This window comes from Kogia breviceps, chromosome 13 (genome assembly GCF_026419965.1).
Source record: "Kogia breviceps isolate mKogBre1 chromosome 13, mKogBre1 haplotype 1, whole genome shotgun sequence".
Classification (NCBI taxonomy): domain Eukaryota; kingdom Metazoa; phylum Chordata; class Mammalia; order Artiodactyla; family Physeteridae; genus Kogia; species Kogia breviceps.
Genome location: NC_081322.1, coordinates 63988710 through 64012577, shown reverse-complemented (window position 1 = coordinate 64012577; position 23868 = coordinate 63988710). Strand labels below are relative to the sequence as shown.

The following is a 23868-nucleotide window of genomic DNA, read 5'->3' as shown; positions in this document are numbered from 1 at the left end:
TAAATAAATTAAATAGAGCTATTACTTAATACTGAGTTTCAAAGATAAGTAATATTTCCATCAAATAAAATATAAATCTGCTGATAATAAAGTTCCATACTGATTATTTTTTTAATTAGTATCATTAAAATCTTCAAGGTAAAAATTAGACAACCTAGTTTTTAGAAATCTGACACTCTTGCCAAATTTTATGTAATATATATATTTTATATCTGTACCATGCTTGGCTGGATATATTTTATTTATATCTGCATAAAGGATTAGATTTAGGTTTTGCTAAACACTATTTGGTCAGGCCAAAAGCTTGAGGATTTAGTTTTAGGGAAAGAGCCTAAATAAGTCTTTATAAATAATGTATCCAAAGATTTTTGACCCACTACATAAAGTAAGAATCCCACTCTTTAAGAAAAATATACAGATTTTGATGAGTTTAAATTCTGAGAGGTTCAAGCCTGATGCCAAGCCTTTAGATGTCTACTGCTTCAATTCCAAAGGACCAGTGGATAGCAATTTTAGTACACAAAACTCCACTATGCTGTATAGTTCCTTTTTTCCTGGGTCAGACAGCTTTATTCTGCTTCATTAACCCCTTCTTTGCTCCTTGATGGATCTTGGAATCCAGTTTCCAGATTTTTGGACTTCCTTTAATAGGAAACTTCACAATCATTTCCTGGGGATTTGTGCAGATGAAAACAAATGGAGAATCAGATTCTTGACTCATGTCTGGATACTGATTCTTAAATTGCTTCTGGGACAAGCAGTCAGTTAGGTCCACACAGCCCAGAAGACAACCTGATGGATAGTCATTGGGAAATTCCACATCTTTCCCATGAAGGAGGAGATATGTAGTCTGGAGTTCTGAAACTTCTTGAGGAGAGGGTCTTTTGGCTGTGGCTGCTATCCAAAGTCGCCCTCTATGTGGGGTGTACCAGCCTCTGCCCTCCACCCTGTTAATCCCTCTGACAAGCAGAGAAGCCCAAGGCTGATGCATAGAGAGGCACCAGCCACCATCAAAGCCTTCCTGAAATTCTTGGTCCTGGATTCTAAACGGATGCCGACATGAGCTGAACTCTAGTCCTGATCCTGCTGAATGGAAAGCCTTCTTCTGTGAGGCTGCACCCGTCTGATCTATCCACTGGGGAGGGGACTGGTACAGGTTGGGATTCACCAGAAGTCCTAAAGGCTCTTCAGAAGAGCCTTTCAACCTACATAATGATAACTGTCCCTATATATATATATATATGTTGCACTTTGCCACTTAGAATGCACTTTTTTAATACTATTATAAATATAGGTCAGATCCTAGCCTAGGTTACAAAATACACATAAAACTCAACCTAGTTTAATTAATGCACTAATAGCACTAGTCAAATTCTATGCTCTGGAAACCTAGGTCCAAATAATTCAGGGAGGAGAAAGGAAAGGAAAACCAAAAAAAGCATTTTCATTCTGGATCTAGGATCAGCTCTAGGTAAAATTTTGAAATGGCTGACCTTTGCCTTAACATCCTTCTAACCCCCTTTCTTTGTCCCTCTTATGTCCCCCTTCTGTTTTTTCCTCATCTTCCAGTTCTTTGCCATATTCTGAGTCCTCTTCACATGGCTACCCAAGGCTGACTGACTCAGGAAGGACTCCAGATTCCCCCGCAAGGACAGGCTTCCCCTAGACCACACTCCAGTCAACAGTCACCTATCATCAAAGCAGTTGGATCAGATAGAAGCCACAAGGAGAGCAATCTGATGGAATTAAGACACAAAGTGTGCCTACAGCCCTTCCAGCTGTGTTTGTATTTCTTAAAAATAATGCTAAACATCACAAATGCTTTAAAGGGGGTAGTCTTAAGAGTCTCGCAATTTGGAGAGAGAAGGCCTACTGCAGTGATGGGAAAGCCCTTCCAGGAACAGGACACTTTCAAATCACACTGCCTAAAACAGTGCCTTTCCCTCACAGGACAACCGTGACTTTCCACTTCCTAATCCAGGTTCTCTGCATGCTGCAGGGGCTATGGCTTTTCCCTTTGTGTAGCACAGGAGGATGGAGGGGAGGGCTCAGCAGGTGGCTGGGTGTTGGGCTAGTGAATGTTGGGAACTGCTTTAAATGATTTAAGGGAACAAATTTGCATTCTTATTTACATTTGGCTTGGGATTAATTTGGAATTTGTTGTATTTCATCAACATACACCTCCTTCAAAAAACGGGAAATGTCTTTTGATATTAAAACCTGGGAGCAGATGTTCAACTACAGATTAGCCACAGGTTGAGTTTGTCATTCTGATAGTCAAATATGTTGTAATTCTTTCCTAGCCATCTAATTTCAAACTTCATTGAAAATCTAAACAGGGTCTGAGCTTTGGTGGCTTAGTGAGGGAGCAGAAAACATAAAAAATTTTGAAACTAAAATTAAACTATACCAATTTTTTATAAAACCCTTAAAAGTAGAAGAAGGAGGTATTGACACATGTGTAATTAACAATCTTAGTCTCAGTCACAGTAAGAAATGTTTCACTTCATCAGGCTTTGGGACTCTGCTCTAATAAAAAATTTCCAGGGAGTCTCACGAGTGGCAACAAGGAATTTTAGGAGTTTTTTAGACATTAGGAGTTGTTTAAAAGCATCACTCTTCTATGTCTAAAATGTTTTTCTTTTTTTTTTTAAAAAAGTCTTTTAGTGAATGACTTTTAAGATACCAATGTTGGAATCATAATTACCTGCAAGGGACTCGCCAGGGACCTGTTTTTAGGTACTGTAAATGCTTTGAGGACATTGTCTTCATCTTCTGATACTGGTGTCATTAAAACGGAACTTGTAAGAATATTCTAAAGGGAAAGAGAATAATTTGAAATTTAAATGAGGTTGGATAAATAGGAGAGCAGACACAATTCTAACACTTTAGAGAGTAGATTACTATGAGTTGACACACACTGGCAGGAAAGAAAATGCAGGTATCTGCCAGAAATTCTCTTCCCAATGAGCCAAACTGAGAACTCAACCATGTACTAACCCTAATCCCACTGTGGCAAATATCACTAAAGCAAAAAGCTTCAGGGTCCCACACAGTTCTAGGCATGAGGCAGGCACTCAAAATACATCTGCTAAATGGATTAATAAATTTGTGCTTTTAAAACTCTACTAAACTCTGGTGAGAGAACTGTTTATTTCATATATTGGTAAAGAAATATTTTTGACTTACAGATTAATGGCAGTATAGTATAATGGTGAAAAGTATGGAATTTAGCACTAGACTAAAGTTCTAACCCAGAACCGCCACTTATAAGCTATACAATCTTGAGTAAGTGACTAAGCCTCCCTGTGCCTCAGTTTCCCCCCTGGTGTAATGGAAATGATAATGTTACCCACCTTGTGAGGATTTGACGAGTTAAGTGTATCTAAAGCTCTTAGTCTATTACTCACCACTTAGTACACACTCAATAAATATTAGCAATTGCTCTTAGCTTTGATTCTTCATAAGAGGAAAGGGCAATCACTCACAAGTTACAAACTTTAAAATCGATGGTTAACCAAGGGCAAAACAAAACAAAACTACCAAGCCACGAAAAGACACAGAAGAAAGATAAGAGCATGTCACTAAGTGAAAGAAGCTGGCTGGAAAAAGCTACACACTGTATGATTCCAACTATATAATATTCCAGAAGAGGCAAAGCTAGAGACAGTAAAAAGATCAGTGGTTGCCAGAAGTTGCAGGGATGAACAGTAGCGGAACACAGAGGACTTTTAGGGCAGTGAAACTACTCTGCACGATGCTATAACAGTGGATAAATGTCAGTACAAATTTGTCCAAATCCATGGAACGAATAACACCAAGAGTGAACCCTAACATAAACTCTGGGCTTAGGGTGATGATGTTATCAATGTAGGCTCACTAGTTGTAACAAATATACCCCTCTGGTGGGGTGTGTTGATGATCGGGAGGCTGTGCATATGTGAGGCCAGGGGATATATGGGAAATCTCTGTACCTTTTGCTCAACTTTGCTGTTAACCTAAGACTGCTCTGAAAAACAAAGTCTATTAAAAAAAATGGTGGTAACCAAAGCAATGCAATATCGGGTACAATAAAGGGAATTTACTATAGACACTATGATTAGCACTGTGCTAGATGCTACATAAAACCAAACAGGAGACAACTTAGCAAGGAGGAAATACAGGTATCCCCTGCTATTCAAGAGTTCACTTCACACCACTTTGCTTTCAGGGAAGTCCGACATTAGTATCTAATATTTTCGCTAACTGCTAACCAAAAGAAATCTGAAGAGAATTTTTGCTTTTCTTTTGCAGCCAACTGTTAAAGAGGCAGCACACACCCTGAGCAGGTAAGAGTGGCACCACCAAGCTCCTTCCCCAGGCACTACACTCAGCATCTCAGCATCAAGCCCCATAGTTTTGAATTGTGTGAGCATCTGTGCTTTATCTCAATTTCATTATTTGTATTCACTTTTTATTGAAGTTATAGTTGACTTAAAGTATTATATTAGTTTCAGGTGTACACCATGGTGAGTTGATATTTTTATAGATTACACATCATACACAGTTATTAAAAAAATACTATCTTATCTGTGCTATACACTACATCCCTGTGACATTTACTTTATAACTAGGAGTCCGTACCTCTTAATCTGGTTCACCTATTTCATTCCTCTCCTCACCCCTCTCCCCTCTGGCAGCCACTAGTTTGTTCTCTGTATCTGTGAGTCTGCTTCTTTTTGTTACATATGTTTCTTTATTTTATTTTATTTTTATTTTTTGCACCTGTTAGCAAGATATGTCCAAAGGTAAACTGCTTCTTTGCTTTATGTTACTTTGGCCTACTAAAGATATCACAGGAATGCTCTACTTTCAGATAGTAGGGGAAACCTATACTACATTTAGAAGACAAATAAGTAAGTTAAAAGAAAATGTAAAACTTAACATTCTGTTTTCATGGAAATGTGTATATCCATGCAGCAGATTTTTTTAAGTGGCAAGGACTCTCAGGTCATAAGAAAATAAACAAGTCTGCAATGGAACAGAGTCTATTTCCAACACATGTAGAAAATCTCACTTTATATTCAACATTAATAATCATAAGAAAATAAGCATGTGAGAGAATATTTAGAAGTATGATGCACTAAATGCCAAAACCACAGTGTTCCCACATGCCACACACAGAATTCTGTGAGCCACCAACATCTCATAACATGGGCGTGTACTTACTGGCACATCTGCCACAGGCGATGCTTGTGTGAACAGCTGAGTGTTCAGACTCTCCCCTTCCCAGTGGTCTGAGCAGTAGTCTCCTGCTTTATCAGTTGGAGATTCCACCTAAAAGCAAACAGGAAGTGCTTTGTTGTTTCTAGAGCTAGAACTTCCCATGAAACTGTTAAACTCAAGAGTAAACTTCTGTAACATGAATAAGCTCTGGGGATCTAATGTATAATACGGTGACTATAGTTGATAACACTGTACGTATAACTGAAATTTGCTAAAAGAGTAGAACTTAAATGTTCTCATTGAAAAAAAGGTAAATATGTGAGGAGATGGATAGGTTAATTAACTCAATGGGGGAGAATCCTTTCATAAGGTACACATATATCAAAACATGACATTGTACACTTTAAATACCTTATAATTTTATTTGTCAATTATATCTCAGTAAGGCTGAAGAAAAAGTAAATCTATGGCCAGTCTCTCAACCACTTATCCTTATATGAAAATAAATTCAAGAGGCACTGTATCGAACCTGTTGGAAATGCTTCTTGACACCAGTGTAAAACAGTTAGCTAATGGGAAGCAACAGCACAGCACAGGGAGATCATCTCAGGGCTTTGAGATGACCTAGAGGGGTGGGATAGGGAGGGTGGGAGGAAGGCTCAAGAAGGAGGGGATATGGGGATATACGTATGCATATGGCTGATTCACTTTGCTGTACAACAGAAGCTAATGCAGTATTGTGAAGCAATTATACTCCAATAAAGATCTATTAAAAAAAAAACTACAATGAGATACAATGTCACACTCATTAGAATGAATAAAATTAAAAAGACTTACCAAAAAAATAGATACTATTAATTTAATTAGTTTCAGTTTTCCATGATGTCCAAAAATTAAATATCTATGTATCAACCAGTCATCCATCCATCTATATATCAGTGATTTTTAAAAATACAATACAAAGGCTTCCCTGGCCTTCCCTGGGCTTCCTTAGTGGCGCAGTGGTTGAGAGTCCGCCTGCCGATGGCAGGGGACACGGGTTCGTGCCCCGGTCCAGGAAGATCCCACGTGCCGCGAAGCGGCTGGGCCCGTGAGCCAGGGCCGCTGAGCCCGGGCGTCCGGAGCGTGTGCTCCGCAACGGGAGAGGCCACAACAGTGAGAGGCCCGAGTACCGAAAAAAGAAAGTACAATACAAAACTGCTTCCTTCTCTTTCCTTTATACTCTCTCACATGTTTTCTGTTCAAACAGGAAGGAAACAGAAGTGGTTCGGCTTCCCAAATGCGCCTACAGCTTGGCAGTACCTTGTAACTGCATCTTATATGAAAATCTTTTATGAAAAGTGGTGTTGTTACAGAGTGCCTCTCCCCCTCCCCCAGACACATCAAGCTGCCCACAAGGGACGAAAACAGCAGGGTTGTTCCTTCCAGAGGATCTCGTGTTTACCTCTTGTTTGATCTTCTTCAGTAAAGGTGGTCCATTTTCTTGAAACTCAGCAACAATTCCAGATTCATCAGATTCCTGTTTAATCACATCTTGCAGGTCTTCTACTAGATGAGATGGTGTCTGAGGCTGAAGGGATGATTGGTACATTTGCATCAGAGGAAAATTTCTGTCTGTGCTAATAAACCAACTAAACCCCAAGAACTTTGTGAGAACTTACTAGCATCTTCAGGGGACCATATTTAATTTCTTGAGCTGCGAGTGCATGTTTGAATGGTGTAGGAGTTCTCGGAGAGCTTTCTAGGATTGACCTTTTGATAGCTGGAGTTCTGAAACTTTAAAAGGAAAACAAGTTTTGGTTAAATATAAAAGAACATATGTCCCTTACATTTCTCTACCTATTAAATTTAATATTTTTCTACTGAATACAATAAACTCATTGATATGGAATAAGGTATGCTGATGAATCATATATGTATTGTTAGGGAGAAGATAATATGTACATCACATATTTCAAAATATTATACCCCAAAACTAAGAGCATTAAAATATTTCTCATCTTTCTTTAATCATTTCTGAAAACACATGCAGTACCCCTAAGCCTTTATAATGACCATAAATATTGTGAAGATCGGATATCATTTAAAAATCACTTTTATCTATTCATTATCTCTTATCTACCCACAACAGAAAACATATGTTAACCTTTTAAAGTGTATTTTATATTGGAAACAATAACGTTGCTTTTTTAAAAGGTTTCTTATAATTCTTATTGATGTTCTCTCCCATTTCTTTGAATTGGTTAAGGCTTTATTGACTATAAATGACTACTTAATCACTCCTTGGCTTCTAATCATATAATTTTCCTAGGGATGGCAAAAGAGGTCCTATCTATAGATAAATTTCAAAAAGAAAAAATAAGATTAAAAAAATATGAACTAAGTAAAGAACCATACTCATTCTTATTCTGAAGTTTATAATCAAAGAGTAAAGGAGGCTGAAAAAGCTTGTTTTTGGTGAAGAAGAAAAGGACTTATTGAACAAACAGAAAAACTGAATGGAAAAGTTATTTTAAAATTACCTTTGCATATATAGGAAATTTTGAAACGAACTACAAAAGGTAATTTAGTTTATTCTCCCACCTTCTACCTCTAGGTAGTTCTAACATGCCCAGGACAGACATATTCAACGTGGAAATACACATGACTATGTATATAAAAGTGGATCAGTAAAATTACATACATATAAATAGATCAGACACTTGGGGACTATATTCTATTAATTAAATATAAGTAACTAAAGTAAATAATTTTTTTCTTGAAACAAGGACTTACATAGTATTTTCCTTTTGAGTTTTCACAGTCTGGTCTCTATGAAACGGTGTCGTAACAGTCAATTTGTGACCATTGAGAGGGGTGGACGTTAAAGAAGACATTTCCAAGTCTAAGTTTTCATGGTTATTGGAAGTGTTTAAGAACTAAATATGGGAAGAAAAAAAAAATACTTAAATTGAACAGTGATTCTTTACTCAGCCCAATTTAAAAATCACATGTTGTTAACAAGTAGGTATGTTTTACTGACCCATTACATGAGATAACAATTATGTTAACAAGCACATAGTGTTTTATTTCAATTCAGCACCCAGGATTTGGAGTATGATTTCCAAGAAATAAAATCTAGAGTCAATGCTGAAAAACTTGCAAAATCCTAAGAAAACATTCTCAATAAGTGACACTTGTCATTAAAGAGAATGAGATGCACTTCTTATTAACATTAAAGGTGTTAAAGTGATTTTTTGGGGAAAGTAATCATTTTTTTCTTTCATACTTTGTTTTTTCTCTTTAATGATCTATGAACCGTTATTATATAAAGTTGACATTATGTGGAAAATTCTTGAATAATTTAAGCTGTATCTCTCAGAACACTGATGTTCTGGGAAAGTAATAGGTGTTCCTCAAATGGTTCCAAGAATAAAACAAATTTGGGAAACACATATTGTAATCTCCTCCTGGAAATTCACAATGCACATCCATATATTAAAAATTTTGAGAGGTCCTGCAGTAAAGAAACCATTTTAATTTTGTTTGATTCAGTGTTTCCCAAACTTATATACCTATATATTTAGATGTTTCTCTGGAACATCATTAAAGTTTTGTAGAACTAATATACTTCAGAACAGGGTTTGGAAAATACAAGCAAAAAATAAGATCTTTTTTTAGTGAGCATATCATTTGCTCATACCTAAGTTGTTCTTAAAACAGACTCAACAGGCATAATTGGAAAAATGTTTTAAATTGCCAAATTATCCTTTAGCTTCAATTATTTTCATAATTAAGGAACACAAGTCTTTGATAAAAATTATAATTTCCATGCCTTAAAAAAGCTGTACAAAATAAGAACATTCATTGGCAAAAACTGCCAATAAAATATTATGGGACGACTCAGAAGAGCCGATGTTGAGAAACTGAAATTAAAACATACGTTATTTTTCTTAAGCATTTGTTCCTCATTTTCTCCCAAAACTTTTTCACTTAAAGATGGACTGGAACCTTTAAATTTTCTAGTTGCAGCTCAAATGTTATCTAAACATAATTTGGTTCCCTCCTCCCCTGGGTCAGTGAATCACATAACCATAAGTGAACAAAGAGGCAGAAAAATCTGTTAAAGTTTTTAAAGGGATGGGAGAAGAGGAAGAAATAGAAATGTTAAACTCTAGTGTTGAAGGAAATAAAAGCACATCCCAGGCAACTAACTCTCTTCAGAATCACCAAAAAGTCAGAGAGAGAATTATGACAAAATCATCAGTCAGTCTACAGACAGCCTACACTCTGGGAGGCAGTATGACTTAGCAACAGCCAGAGGCAACAACGGAATGAAATCAGTGAAGACAACAGTAATGAGTCATTTGTTCCAAAGGATTAGTTTCTAGATTATTAAGGTTCAGGTGTCTGTTGAAAATTAGTAACAGCTGTGCAGAAATTGTGCTCTACCTGCGAGGGGGAGAAAGGTAGGCTTTTGACAAAGGGACGCTTGGGAGTTGAACTGCTGACGCCAGCAAATATCAAGGAACTAGAGTGTCCAGTGGCTATGGGGCTGGCCTGGCCCCGCTTTTTTCGAAGGATGACCCGTGGAATTGTGCTGGGCCTCGCAGGAGGGAAGGGCTTGGGCAGGTCAAGTGAACCCTCACTCAACTTGCGTTTGTTCGCCCTCGTGCTAGGCTCTCCTGCAGGTCTATTCACATTGCCCTCTCTTTGCTGAAGCTGGAGGGCTTTGCCTGCATGGTGTTGGCTAGGTGAAAAAGCTGCTTCTTCAAAGAATTCAAAACTGCTGAGATCACCCCACGATGAAGGATCCTGAAACAATGTGGGAGGCGCAGAACTTTGAGACAGTGTGTGCATGACGTGTGCCGTCACCTGAAACACAGCACTGAGAAAGAGACGCTGAATGCAAAGAAAACACCTGGCCCGCTTGCTTGACCTCCTGAGAAACAGCTTCGGGATGAACAGTTGTTCTGGTACACTGCATGGGGTGTCTCCCATGCTGCCTCAAGGCTGGCCCTACCCTGGTGCTGCAGGGACCTCCTGGCACTCTATCATTTGCATGCAGTTCAAAGCAAAAAGAAGACCTTTTTGATAGCACATTTTGGCAATGTCCATCCTCTGTCTGATGGGGGATGCAGTAAATGCTTTTTAACCAACCGGGAAACAAAGGAAATGAATTGAGTGTCTGCTTTTGTGATACTGAATTCAAGTTTGTTTCACCAGAGATGGTTTTTCTCAGCAAACCAGTTGGGACTGGTTATCGATGTTTTGTGGAGAAAGCCATGTGCCAACAAATGAACATACTACCACTTCAAATATATTGAAAGATGGCTTTAAGCTCTGAGTGAACATAATTCTTAATGTGCTATCCAAAAGCAAAGCACAATTTTAGGGAAACACAAAGGAGTAAACAAAGAACAAAAAAAAAAGTTTAAAATAATCCAAATATCATTCCTATAACCCAAGCTCTACTTATAGGTCATTAATTTTACTATTTTTAAAGATATGCATTTTGAAGGAAATATGTGAAAAGCTACCTTTTTATCTGGGTAGCCTAAGAAATCAGATATTGAAAAAATATATACACAGAAACTAAAGTCATATGTTTACGTTAACATATGCTAGTAACATGATATTCGCCATAGAAAATGGCAACAATTTGAGGAGTTTCCTAATTCCCCTTCCAAAAACATTAACTTGCCTTAAAAATTCTACTTACAGAATCTATAAATTGAAGTGTTTCTGCAAATTCTAAGAGGTTCTTAACATTGTCCAGAATGGTGCCTTGGTGGACGATCATGCACCTGGCTGGAGAGGCGCTTTCTTCAGGTAGGGAACCAGGATCCACCGGCAGAGATGGAGTGGAGTGGTGGTCTTCCAAACAGGAAACAGGTGCACTGTCTCCATGAGGTCTGGTGTGGTCGGCAATGGTGGTGCTGTGCCACCCAGGGTAGCTGCATGTGTGGTTCTGTGTCTAAGGAGGGGGTGGGGGAATAAAGAAAAAGCGGGGAAGAAAAAGGGAGAAGGAACTTAGCAATGAAGTTGCACAAGGTATCAGATGCTGTTAGAGGAAAGATAAAAGTCGTTGCATCATCCAAAACTTGCGCCTATGAGACAGTTGTCAAGATGTTTCCTTCTATCAATGCAAGACCCTGCTTTTTGATACTGGTATAGCCTGTCATCTATAGGATTACCTTCACTGTCATCATTTTGTTAAAACTGCAAATAGGGCTTCCCTGGTGGCGCAGTGGTTGAGAGTCCGCCTGCCGATGCAGGGGACACGGGTTCATGCCCCGGTCCGGGAAGATCCCACATGCCACAGAGCAGCTGGGCCCGTGAGCCATGGCCGCTGAGCCTGTGCGTCCAGAACCTGTGCTCTGCAACGGGAGAGGCCACAACAGCGAGAGGCCCGCGTGCCCCGCATGTCGCAAAAAAATAAAAAAACCAAAACCAAAAAACTGCAAATAGAGGGATTATGTTACAAAGTACAACTCTCACATGGAATGTCTTAAAAATTTACTTTAACATAATTTCCAATAGGATCATAAATGTTTGCTGCAAATTAAGAAGTGGGCTATTCTCATTCTAACCTACAAAAAGGCTGGAGGATTCAACAGTTAGAGTTGCTTTTATTTGCATATATTCTTGTGGCTTCTACTCCTTTTTTAATGCTACAGATTGCACTGATGCAGTGAAGGGCTGCCAAATCAACGTGGTTAGGAAAGCAGAAGAGCAAATTAACAGAAGTCTCCTTTCAGCATGACCACGCAACAGGAGAAATTGCAAAACATTAACTAAAGTTAAAAAGTGGTCGAACTATCATATGCACATAATCATTTTATTATTTAACCAAAAAGAAATCTACTCCTCAGAATACCTACTGGGTATCACATCTTTTATTCTCTTTGTCGGTTAATTACATATGTTACAAAGTGCAAGCTACTTTCCCAGTTTGCTGCCCAATCACTAGAAAAGATGTCAAAATTCAGTAATGGTCCACACAGCTTTTGTGCGTGCAAACAAAAGAGAGTCACTTTTGCTTATGGAGAGATTTAATATATATCTTTTTTACATGTATATACTGGACATACATCAAATCATGTTTGAAATGATAAAGTATGAAAATCTAGCTTAAAAAATAATAGAAAAAGAAAAAATCGAATGAATAGGCACCCAACAGATACACAGATTTGTAAAAAAAAAAAAAAAAAATTGCAAATTTTCATTTTTTCTCTGCTAGTCTTTGAATTGATTACAGTCCTTCTGAAGAAAAAAAAAAAAATCAAGAATGAGAATCACAAATGGATATTGAGTTTCTATAGCAACACAAAAGGACTACTTCCAACTTAGTCAACACACCGTGATACCAACTGCATTTTATTACAAGCAACCTCTAGTGTTTAAACATTGTTAGTGGATATACAGAGTCTTGATTAGTGTGATATTTAGAAGATAAGGGAAAAGATACAGAAGAGCACTGGGGTCAAGTGTTATCCCCAGCCCAGATCAAGTAGGCGGTGACATCTTACTGGGAGTGCCTGCTGTCCTTTGAGTTCATTCTCAGTCGACATTAGAAGCAACTCTAGCTCCTTTATTCGCTTTTCTTTCTCAGGGTCTTCATCGTTATAGTGTCTCTGAAATTAAAAGTTAAGGGAGAAAAAAGACAAAGATCTGGTGGGAAAGTGTAAATACAGTGGTCGTGACCCAAGGTTCACGAGGGACGACACAGAACCCAAAGAGCCCTGGCATGGAACAAACGCCAATGGAATCTGGGCACTGTAGAAATCTCTGAATGTTATCTCAGACATAAGGGAGGGATGTGAAACCTGAGGCTAGAGGAGATGCTGACGGAGGGATTGTTTCAATTTCTAACATCAGAGAACCTGAGAATTCTGGCACTAATTCACTCTGGAAGTGTAGCTTGCTGGCCAGAGCTCTGCCCAGCTCTCTCTCTCTCTCTCTCTCTCTCTCTCTCCACGGCCGCCTTTTCTTTTAACTTCAGTGGATCAGGTGCAAATAAGCGTTTGGATGAAAGAAACAGAACTGTGCCTTGAGTAGCTAATGAGGTTCTTCACGAAATGATCTTAAAATGGGCTTACCTGAATGGCTGCAGCAGCTGGCTGAGGGACATTGACTATATTTACATGTAACGCTACAGGATATGGGACGTGACTGGAGACCTACATCAAAAAGGCAAAACATATATACACTTAAATGTATAAAATAGATAACTGATAAGAACCTGCTGTATAAAAAAATAAAATAAATTAAATTTTTAAAAAAAGGCAAAACAAACAAAGGCCAGAGTCATTCATGGTTACACATGCTTCAGGGGACTTGTTGGCTTCCTGAAGTTTTGCTCTAGGACTAAGGAAGACAAACAAACACACAAACACTTTTCTGATAAAATTCACAAAGCATAATAAATAAATAAAACCCAACTCCAATTTGAAATTTTAGCCAAGCCTTTAATAAGGGTTAAAGAGCTAAAGCAACAGAGCGAACGAAATTTAAGGTGCTCATCGATCCTGATAGGAAGTATTCCTTAGAGTAAAACAGAAAGAAAAATATAATCTAAAATACATTCACGAGTGTATGAAAGAAGTTTTGAGGGTAAAAACGGATGGCACTAGCTGTTTATAAATGAAAATGTTTTTCTGTGAATTATTATGAGCTTTAGGAAAGAGTATAGCACTTCTTAAGATAGTTCATTCACCTGAGACCAGTCAGGAAGGTCTGTAGGCAAATATATGGAACAGACAGAGAAGAGTAAAAACTACTTCTAATATGTTTTGCATAGAATTTGCTTATGAGCTCTGAATTCTTGGAGAAGTTTCACCATTTATTATTGTTGATTTTTTTTCTCTTTATTCTTCTTTTCCCACCCATTTTGAAGATTCTTTTCCATAAATATAAATATCAAGAAATGAAGAAAGGATCACACCGATTCAAAGGAGGATACAAGATGTCAGATGTCAGTCACAAAATTGCTCCTGATTCACAGTAAGAAGGTAAACACTTACTGAATGAATAAATTAAGATACTTCAGCTAGATCACTATCAGAATTGAACTGACAATCATCTGTTAAATGTCAGTGTTAAACTATTTCCTCTTTAAATGTAATATTACATTCACTTTTCATTTGAGCAGAGAAAAGTATTAGATACAACTGCACCTCCATACCCCCATTCTTCTTCAGCAGTACCTTGTTAAGTAAATTTACATTCAAAAGCTAACTTCCCAAATTAGATTGGAAGCAGCAAGTTAGAATCAAACAACTTGGACTTTAGTCTGTACTATCTCCATGAGCTGTGTAACCCTGGACAAATCACTTAACATCCTCATTTCCGGATCCATATCCGGGATAACAACACCTACCCCTCTCGATTGATCGTGATCATGATGTTCATGAAAGCTGAGAAGTATGCACCTGAAAGGTATCATTATTACCTGGAGCTAAAATTACATCTCTCTCATTAAACTAAATTCTGAGGAATGGCTTACGTTTTGTGCTTCAGAAACGTGGTAATAGGAATAGTCATTGTTAACTGAGGGCTGGCCAGTTGGAGGGAGTTGAGCTGAAGGTAGAGCATGGGTAAAACCCATCAGATGGCTGTTCTTCTGAAAATTTGTGGCCACTGGTGGCTGGCTGGCTTTAGAAGACTCCTGCAGATAACCTTCCTGCTCGACCTTGCGACGCATGGTAGAATTCCAGTGGTTCTTGATAGCATTATCAGTTCTGCACAGAAATATATCATACACACATTTTACAAACAAAAATTTCAATTCAGATTACAGTTAATTGACAGAAAACTGTTTCTAACAAAGACCCTTTCTTTGGGTCCACTACGAGTGGTTTTTTTCCTTTTAATTGTTTCTGTCTTCTCTGCCTCCTAAAAATCATGCTTCCACTATCACCTAATTAAAAATTGATAGGTTTCTCTAAATTACATAATATGGAACTTATATAGTTTTCTATATAAGTTTCTATGCTGAACTCTTTTAGCCATTTTGTTTCCTTGTTAAGAATATTTCTAATACAACACCCTTCATGTTTATTCTGACTGTGGTACAAGACTCGAATACAACTTAAAGTTCTTGCTGTTCTAGAAAATTACTCCTTTGAGTGTGGCTTAGCAGGGCCTACACATCACAACAGGCACTCAGTAAAGTTTGGTGAGCAATAATGATGTTGCTGCCGTCTCAGTGTCTACTCTTTATCTAGAATAGCACTAGCCAGAGATTTTGAGTAAAAAAAAATTCCCACCTTTTGAAAACTACCTCAAATTGTTCCATAACCAGGCAAATGGAACCATAACCAGAGGCGAAAATGCCAAATGGGATCCAGAAGGGAAAGAGGCTAACTCCCCAATATATTTTCAAACTGCAAAGCATTTTTACTAAAGTTTTTCAATTCTCAGGAAAACAGTTTCTCAATTCAAAAAAACCGTTTTAAGCCTCCCTTTTACTATTTCGATGGGGGTGGGGGAATGTATGCTAAAGAAAGAGGAAGTTCAATTGCCCCTTAAATTTTTGGAAGAATCAACAGCATATCCTTTCAGACCATATGGGAGAAAAGGCCTCCTTTTATCAACCTCTTGAATTCTCTAAGCTTATACTGAACCAGGAGGGAGGAAATGTTTTAGAACATCACAAGAGAACACTGCATAGACCATGAGAGCCATAGCCTTCTTTGAAATGACCCTTTTCTCTACTTTGGGGTTATGAAGCTCAAAAATAAAAACATTTAAAATATTTCCTATCTTACAATATTTTTATGTAAGATTTATAATTAGTATCTTCCAAACTAAATGACACCTGTTATATACTGTTTACATGGAGAAAGTGGGACAAAAATGAGCTTCCATAGATAGCCCTCATAATGAGGTCATTTTCGTGCTTTGTTCATTAAAAAGAAAGCTTAACAATGACATTATTTAAAAACCTGGAAGCAGTATGATAATTCTAGAAATGCAATCTTTCTTTATTCAAAAGAAAAAATTAAGCCAAGTGGTATAATGAAATGAACATGGCATCAGGAAAATGGTAGCCCAATTCCTTCTGGTCACTTAACCAGCTGTGTGAACTCAGACCAAAGACAAACTGTCTACCCTTGGTTTCCTTCTATGTGTTTAGAGTTTTGGAGTTTACGAAGTGCTCTGACATTCGTTTCACTTGATACTAGCATCGGCCCTACGAAGTAGGTGATACCCCGTTTTGCAGATGGGGCAACTGAGGCTGAGGAAAGTTGGCCCAAGCTCACTGTTGGGTAGATTCTGGAAGCCCTCAACCAGGTAAACTCTAAGATCTCTTCCAGTTGTAAAAGCTATGGATCTAGTTTATCTCGTGAAACATTTACCATCGATAAAATGTAATTCACTCACCATACATTTTAAAGCAGAATGTTCAATACCCACTCCCTCATTCTTCCCAATCAATATATTTTTTGACATATTATTACCGTCCAGGCAGTAGCTTTGCGATTTCTGCCCATCTGTTCCCCAGTCTCTTGTGTGCCTGGTAAATAATTCTGTCTTCCTCTTCTGTCCAGGAGGTTTTCTTAACTTCTGGATTCAAGTGGTTATGCCACCTCTCCCTACATTGTTTTCCAATTCTCCCCTTTAAGTGCTTGGCAATAACAGACCAACGTTTCGGACCGTATTTCTGTACAAGCTCTATCACCTTCAGATAAACACACAAAAATAACCTATGTTTTAATGTTATGTAATGAGTCAGTGTAATCATTCTTCATGTTACAAGATCTTTAGAAAATTTCTAAAAATCTGCTTTCATTCATGGGAAATATGGGAATGGAGTCCTCTGCTTCCTGTTTGCACACTTTACCTGTTTCTTCAAGTTGGGAAACAGTCAACAATGTTGGGGAATATTCATAATTGTGATTCACACACCAACGGAGAAAGAACTTACTCTCTGATCTTCTTCTTTGGTCCAAGGACCCTTGATAAGCTCAGGGTTTAGTACTTTCTGCCATCGGTGCTGGCACTGCACATCTGTTCGATTCTAGGCAAATAAGATAAAGTATGCACTGTCATACAGATACGATGTGATAAGCACATGAAGACTGTTGTAATATAAATCACACACGGACAATATGCAGTGAAAACATTCAAGAACATATTTTAGGGCATATTTGGAGAGCCCATTACTTACAGCTAAAGAACATACAAAGAATATATCAAAGTTGCATCTAAAATGAGAAGCTCTGCCTCCTGAGGGAAACAGTCCTGCCATGTGAACTAAAGGATCATCGTACTGCATACCTGGTTGTCAATTTAACTTAACCTTAACCTCAGTGTATTGCATTTGGAAGTACCCACATGGATTAGGACTTCTTAGAGATTCCATATTGATGTTGGACTTTTATGGGAACCCACTCTAAATGACTCAAGTTTGATTCCCATACAGACTAAGAGATGTGCTTCAATTTAGGACCACAAGTGTTCACATTGCAGAAAGAACAAAGATGCATAAAGATAGGCCCTGTTTTATAAGAGTTTATAATCTTGTAAGAAGTAAAAGACAAATACATAATTAACTAATAGAAGGCAGAATTTGATTCATATGCAAGAAGAGACCAGAGTAAAATGATACTGGGGTGGAAAAAGGAGCATCTTCTGAGGAGGAGAAATTATGTTTCCTTAGAAGGAGTCCAGAAAAGCTCTTGGTATGGACTTTAAAGGCTGGCTAGAACATTTTAGGAGGTGGCATCACCAGGGACAAAAGCCCTCAGGAGGGAAAGCAGAAATGAATTCAACCAAACCTGCTTACAGAGGGGAAGTAGGAAACAGAACTGGGGCTGTAAGTTGAGGCATATGGGAAGGCCCTCATGTGCCAGGCAGTTTACCTGATGTGTGAGACTCGAAGTTACTGTTGCTAGTTTTGAAAAGTACAGTACAGCTGCATTTTATGAAGCTCCATCTGTCAGTGGTGTCTGGGATGTATGGGAAAGTGGAAAGCTACAAGTAGGAAAGCCAGTTATGAAGGCAGTGCAATTGGCCAGAGAAGAGGGAAAGGGGCCAAACATACGGAAGAGTGAGAAGAATAAACAAAGGAATCCCAGATTCCTTAATCCTTGCTTGGTTGTAGGGGATGGGGGAGTATGGTAAGTCTAAAAGAACGCCAAAATTTTAAACCAGGGTACCCAAATTATGGCTATTGAAAAAAATAGGAAATTTAAAAGAAGCTGACTTGGGGGAAATACCATGAGTTTAGTCATCTACCATACAACAAATCATCAAAATGCCAATTTATATTACCCTAAAAAAGTAAAAGATAAAATAAGAAGCAAACATTTAAAATACATTGTAAAAATCCTTTAAAAATATATTTAGAAATTTTAATTATATGCATTACAGTAGAAATATAAGTTACAGATAAGGCATTTGTCCCTTACTTCTTATAGACAAGCAAATATGTAATGTCTTAATATCATCTCCTACAATATCTTATTTAAATCTTTGGGAGAAGATTTCCTTTTACAGAAAGAAAAAATTACTAACTTACCGGGAGATAATTGGCAATAACTTTCCAGTCATCTGTTCCATTCTGTTCCACCAGCTTCTTTAGTTTTTCATCCTAAGACATTTAAAGGTAATCCTAGGATATCAGTCATTTACTGTACAACTCTATTCAAGTTAGAGTTAAAGGGGAATCAACCCACCCCCCCAAAAAATCTCTCAAAAATAACCAAATTCAACAACTATTAAGGTGATATACTGGTTTACAGCATAGATTTATTTAGAGTCAGACAGACCAGAGTTTGAATCTTAATTCAGCTACTGATTAGTTATATAAGCTTGGGTATATCATTTTGCTTTTCTGGACGTTAGTATTGTCATCTGTACAATGGAAACGATGATGTCAACAGGGTTATTTGGGGATTATATGAGTTAATTATGCAAAACGTTTAGCATAATGCCTGGCACATTGAATGTTCAACATACGGTAACTTTTAAAATTTTACTTTGTGGGGAAAAAAGTAATGAACTCCAGTGTTTGACTTAAGAGACATTGAACTATGGCAATAGATAGACTCTCAGTTAGAAATAGTTCACGCTCTAGTCTAACGTTTAGTAAGTTCAACCTCTTTCATATAAAAAAATGTAAGATCATTTTCTTAATTACACTCGAAGGCATGTATGATGTAAGAAAATCCTTTAGCTTTTGTATCAATGTGTTGACAATTTAAATGAGACCAAACTTATTAGAACACAGAAGACACTAAACGTCAGGGTGCAATCTTTCAGTTCACAAGTGTCTTTCTAAAGATGTTCAAGCAAAAGAGAATCCTCATGTTTCTGCAAAGGTAACTTTCACACACAGTGTGAGTCCCCGCTATGACACAGTCACAGGAATTAGGAAACCAGTGTTACAAACAGAACTTCTAAATCACTGAGAATCACCCAAGTGCACAATTTCCATAGGTAAAATATGGATTTCCTATGGACCTCACTGGAAATCCCGTCTGCCTGTCAATGAGAGCTCTGGTTTAAGTGAAAGAGGACAGGATGAAACCGAAGAAGAGTCAATACCATTTATTCTAACATGAAATCTTCTGCAATTGGTAGCAAATTTCTTAAAGAACTTTGAAGAAAAGAGCAACTTTTCTCTTACATTAATAATTTTGCCTCCTAAGCATTTTTCCATTCCCATAGAGATCAAGAGTTGATAAGCTAGCAGAAAAGGAGAGGTGAGAAGGAGACACATCTCCATCCATTTTAGAATGCTTTCAGAACAGACATCCACATATATTTCTCTGTGTAGTATTATATACCAAGAATGTTAAATGAACCCATTATAACAAGACAAGTTCTGTGAGTGTTTTGCTTTATTCTTTTGCTTTGTTTTTGGAAATAGCAATTCATTCATTTGTTCAGGGAACATCTGTTAACATCCCACTTTGTGGCAATCGATTCTGGGTTCAGGGAACACAAAAATGAACAGACGTTTAGCCCTGCCCTCAGCAGGCTTACAGTCTACTGGGAGGGGGGGCATATACATTACAGCAACAATAAATAAGAACATGTATCCATTGGTTGGAGGATGAATCCAACCTGTCTGATGGCTTCACAGAAAAAGTGATGTCTTCACAAAGGATAAAGAAGTAGTAAGAAGTTGTGGGACAAAGGGCCAAGAACAGAATAGGCAGAGGAAACGCAGATAAAACAAAGTGAGGAAGGGGCCTTCAAACAACTTCAAAAAGTTTGGAAAAGGATGGTATAGTGTCCATGTGGGGGAGTGGTAAGGGGTATGGACGCTGCACAGGCAGGCTAGGATAGGAGTCAAAGAGCCCGCTAAGGAGTTTGAACATCTGTAGTTTAGCTGAAATTTTGTTTTTTATAAATGGATGCACTCTAGGTTTTTCCCCATGTTTTGATTACGTGATCAGTTACCTCTTCCCTGGTCCACCTAGTTTTCCCCAAGTGACGCTTTCCCGACTTGGGAAGCAGCCCATCATAATCATGGTCACACATCTCAATGTCTTCATCATCCTCGTCACTGCTGTAGATGCTGCAGAAATAAAAATGGGCAGATGTGGACTGAAACAAGGGGATTCAAACTACTGGATTACAAAATTTACACCAAAACTCCTCAATAATCTTTTCAAAGGTTATGGAGATAAAACTTTGAAAACTTCCATAACGAGACTGTTTTTGGCACTCTGTTGCTCTAGGATTGTAAACTGGTTCTGCTGTTATTGGTATCCACAGATACGGCAAAGGACCTGGCACTTTCTATTGCTCTGCATGTTTAAACCTGCTGTTAATGTTAGACCAGTGACAAGTTACCCAACTGGCAACCTTCCAACCAATGAAGGTTTAAGTTTAAAACTTAATGGTAAGGACAATAAAAGGAACGAGAGCCCATGTCCTTTACATAAGTACACTTGCAAAACCTTTGGTATACGTCCCATCATTTAAGTAATATTTCCCAAATACAATAAAAAAAAACCCCTCAATTATGTTATCCTAATGGGACTGGTGTTTTATTAAGAGAAAAAAATTCAAGAAGTAATGAACCAACAATATAATTATAGTCATCCTTTAAAGATTAGAAGATTAAGAGAATCTAAAAGGAAAGGATTTAAAAACCTGAGAAAGGATAAATGATCAAGTGATCAAACTCCTCTGTAAATAACATTAATACCAAACAGTTCAAAACTCCAGGCCAGGTTGATCCAGCTTGTGGCCACGTTTACAATCCTCAGTTTCCAGAGTAACCAAGTGAATAATTAGGCCACATGATAGTCAGAATCTTACTCATGTTTTTTCTACCTCTGACTGAATGGTATTTGAAAGATCTTAAAATGTACCTAATTCAAAACTGAGGGATTCCCCCAGGTGGCTTTAAAAGGAACCCTTTACTGTTTTCAAAAGAGCTTTTTCTTTTACCTACTTGACCCAAACTATAAATCTTGATGACTTTTGAAGTAACTCTATACTTAACGTTTATTAATCATATAATGGATAGGTAAGAGTCATTTTACAGCCAGTTTACTCTTAGTTATAATTTTACTTATAAAACTTAAGATATGAGGAAAAATTATACTATTTTAAAAAATTTACTAAAATTTATCATTGTAATATTGAGAATTTCATCAAACTAAGAACAATAAAAATAATGACATAAAGCAATATCATAATGCAGATCATTATTCTAAAAGGAAAATATATGTTCATATCAGGTTTTGTCTTCCAAAAGTAACTTACAAGTATATATTACCCATCCCTTACAAGTAAGCAAAAATGCTTACCCAAAATCCTGAATTTGAGGTTCTTATAATTTAAAACTATTATTTTGGGAAACAATCTGAAGGTCCAGGATGCATAGTGACAAGTAGGATGTGATCCAAACTTAAAATGCCACCACAAAAAAGACCACTAAACTGGGTTTACAATCTATAACCATCTTTCATTTAGTGTCTATCCTTTTAAACAAGAGCCTGATCCTGTTTCACATTGTCAACAAGGGGCTCTAAGCCAACTTCTGTTTAAAAATTACAGTAGTTTCCCTTTAATAAAAAGCACAAGCATCATAAGGTGAAAAAAAAAAGTTATTATAATCCTACAGCTTTTGAAAGGTTCATAGGGAACTCCTTGGAAAGCCCCCCAAATGAGGTGGCACCCTTGTGAAATATCAGGGATACCAAGAAAACCAGAGTAATCTGAAAGTGGAGTCATAGATTCAACTGAATTTAACTTTGGGGGTTTGGGTGGATCTGGAGATCACGTTTTCAGAACTGAGGACTATATTTTTTTTCAGGTTTTTATTAGTTATCTATTTTATACATACTAGTGTATATATGTCAGTCTCAATCTCCCAATTCATCCCGCCACCACCTCCCCCTTTCCCCGCCTTGGTGTGAGGACTATGTTTTCCAAACCAGTAATTGGACACCACTGTCTGGGCAACAGATCAACACTCAGGAATAAGCAACAAACTCAGCCGCCCATAGGGGGCAGCCTACACCAGGTGAGAGAGAATAGACATCAAACAGGACTAGGGTTCTGGAGGCAAAGGTGCTAGTTCTGCCTCCACCTAGCTGCGTGACTTGGACAAATCACTTCCTCTCTCTCACGACCTCAGTTCCTCGCCTATACAGAGGGCTTGGATTTTACTTCTAAGGTATTTTCCAGGGCTAATAAGGGATAATTCCACATCTTCCATGACTCTTAAAAATTAAGCAGAAATGTGCAAAATCAGAGATGTGCAAAAGCAAAGTCTTGGGGAAAACTTGGTGTGTAATTTCTGCAGGTCCTGAAGAGGCCATAAGGGGAGAAGGGCGAGCCCAGGGCTGCTCACACTGTCAGCTCCCGGGTCCATCCGCAGGCTAGGCGCGGGGCTCGCCTTTGAGCTTTGCATGAGATTTCCTCGTTCTGAATTGTCTGGGTCGTCTAAGTCGCATGATTAATTTCTACTAAGGACCTGAAATAACTTTTCCTTTATCTGCTTTGAGAAGATTTCAAACCCAACAGTCAGAATAGTCTCAAAGGCTGATTTCAAGCTTGATGCACCCGACTCCCCACCTGCTAGACCTGGTGTGGTTACAAGAGTACGACTATGAATATTACATTCTGTCAAGGAAACAAACCGTGCAAAGAAACGAAAAAGAAAAGAAGTGCTGGGGGCTGGGAAAAGGGAGGGGAGCGGGAGGAAGTGCCTTGTGGCCGCTACTCTGATTCTAGAAACAGGGTTCAGACTCATTTCGCTGACCTGGTTAATAATCCCTGCCGAGTTGACGTTCGCCTTGCAAGAAACGGCTTCGAGCCCGCAGCCGGGTTTCTCTTCCCCCTGAAGCAGGTTCAAGGCTCCCGCCCCTCCTGGCCGCCTCCCCTCTCCGCTACCTGGGAGCCACAGGGAACCTGCGCGGCCCCGCCCCGCGGGCACAGTCGAGATCTCGGGGCGCGGAGCCTCCCCCGCGCCTCCTCCCAGCACCCCTTCCCAGCTCCCTCCTTCTCCTCTGCCTCCTAGTTTCCGCTCTCAAAAAAAAAATAGGTGACCTCCGCTGCTCTACTGTTAAGTCCCAAGGGCGAAGGTGAAACCACTTAAGGGGCAGCACCCCTGCCCCGCGCGGCCGGGCCCTGGGCGAGGCTTAGGAAGCCAGCGGCCCCCCAAGTCGCCTCCCTTTTTCTCCGGCACCTGGCCATGCCTTGGCGCCG

The 23868-nt window shown here is 38.5% G+C and overlaps 2 protein-coding genes and 1 pseudogene across 11 annotated transcripts in view; 1 reads left to right on the top strand and 2 right to left on the bottom strand.

Annotated features, from left to right (window-relative positions):
• Positions 1-23868, top strand: part of AHI1 (Abelson helper integration site 1) — a 320407-nt gene that overhangs the window by 280416 nt on the left and 16123 nt on the right. For 2 of the 3 annotated variants that reach the window (XR_010836052.1, XR_010836050.1), the window contains one exon: positions 4294-4375. The gene's annotated coding sequence lies outside the window, so the exon portion shown is untranslated. Of the gene's footprint in view, positions 1-4293; positions 4376-14083; positions 14199-23868 lie in introns of those variants that run through there. The other variant, XR_010836054.1, reaches the window with a different exon arrangement.
• The window catches only part of MYB (MYB proto-oncogene, transcription factor), a 34127-nt gene that overhangs the window by 8882 nt on the left and 1377 nt on the right, over positions 1-23868 (bottom strand). The window contains exons 2-15 of one of the 8 annotated variants that reach the window (XM_059083807.2): positions 20602-20719; positions 18713-18784; positions 17117-17209; positions 16650-16870; positions 14693-14927; positions 13287-13367; positions 12717-12821; positions 10907-11161; positions 9637-9999; positions 7981-8123; positions 6867-6981; positions 6650-6775; positions 5209-5316; positions 2708-2815 (exon numbers count right to left, since the gene is read on the bottom strand). In XM_059083807.2, the coding sequence (XP_058939790.1) occupies positions 2708-2815; positions 5209-5316; positions 6650-6775; positions 6867-6981; positions 7981-8123; positions 9637-9999; positions 10907-11161; positions 12717-12821; positions 13287-13367; positions 14693-14927; positions 16650-16870; positions 17117-17209; positions 18713-18784; positions 20602-20719 (2143 nt within the window). The remainder of the gene's footprint in view (positions 1-2707; positions 2816-5208; positions 5317-6649; positions 6776-6866; positions 6982-7980; positions 8124-9636; positions 10000-10906; positions 11162-12716; positions 12822-13286; positions 13368-14692; positions 14928-16649; positions 16871-17116; positions 17210-18712; positions 18785-20601; positions 20720-23868) is intronic. The other 7 variants (XM_067010859.1, XM_067010858.1, XM_059083806.2 and 4 more) reach the window with 7 other exon arrangements.
• LOC131768207 (activating signal cointegrator 1 pseudogene) lies at positions 388-1992 on the bottom strand (annotated as a pseudogene).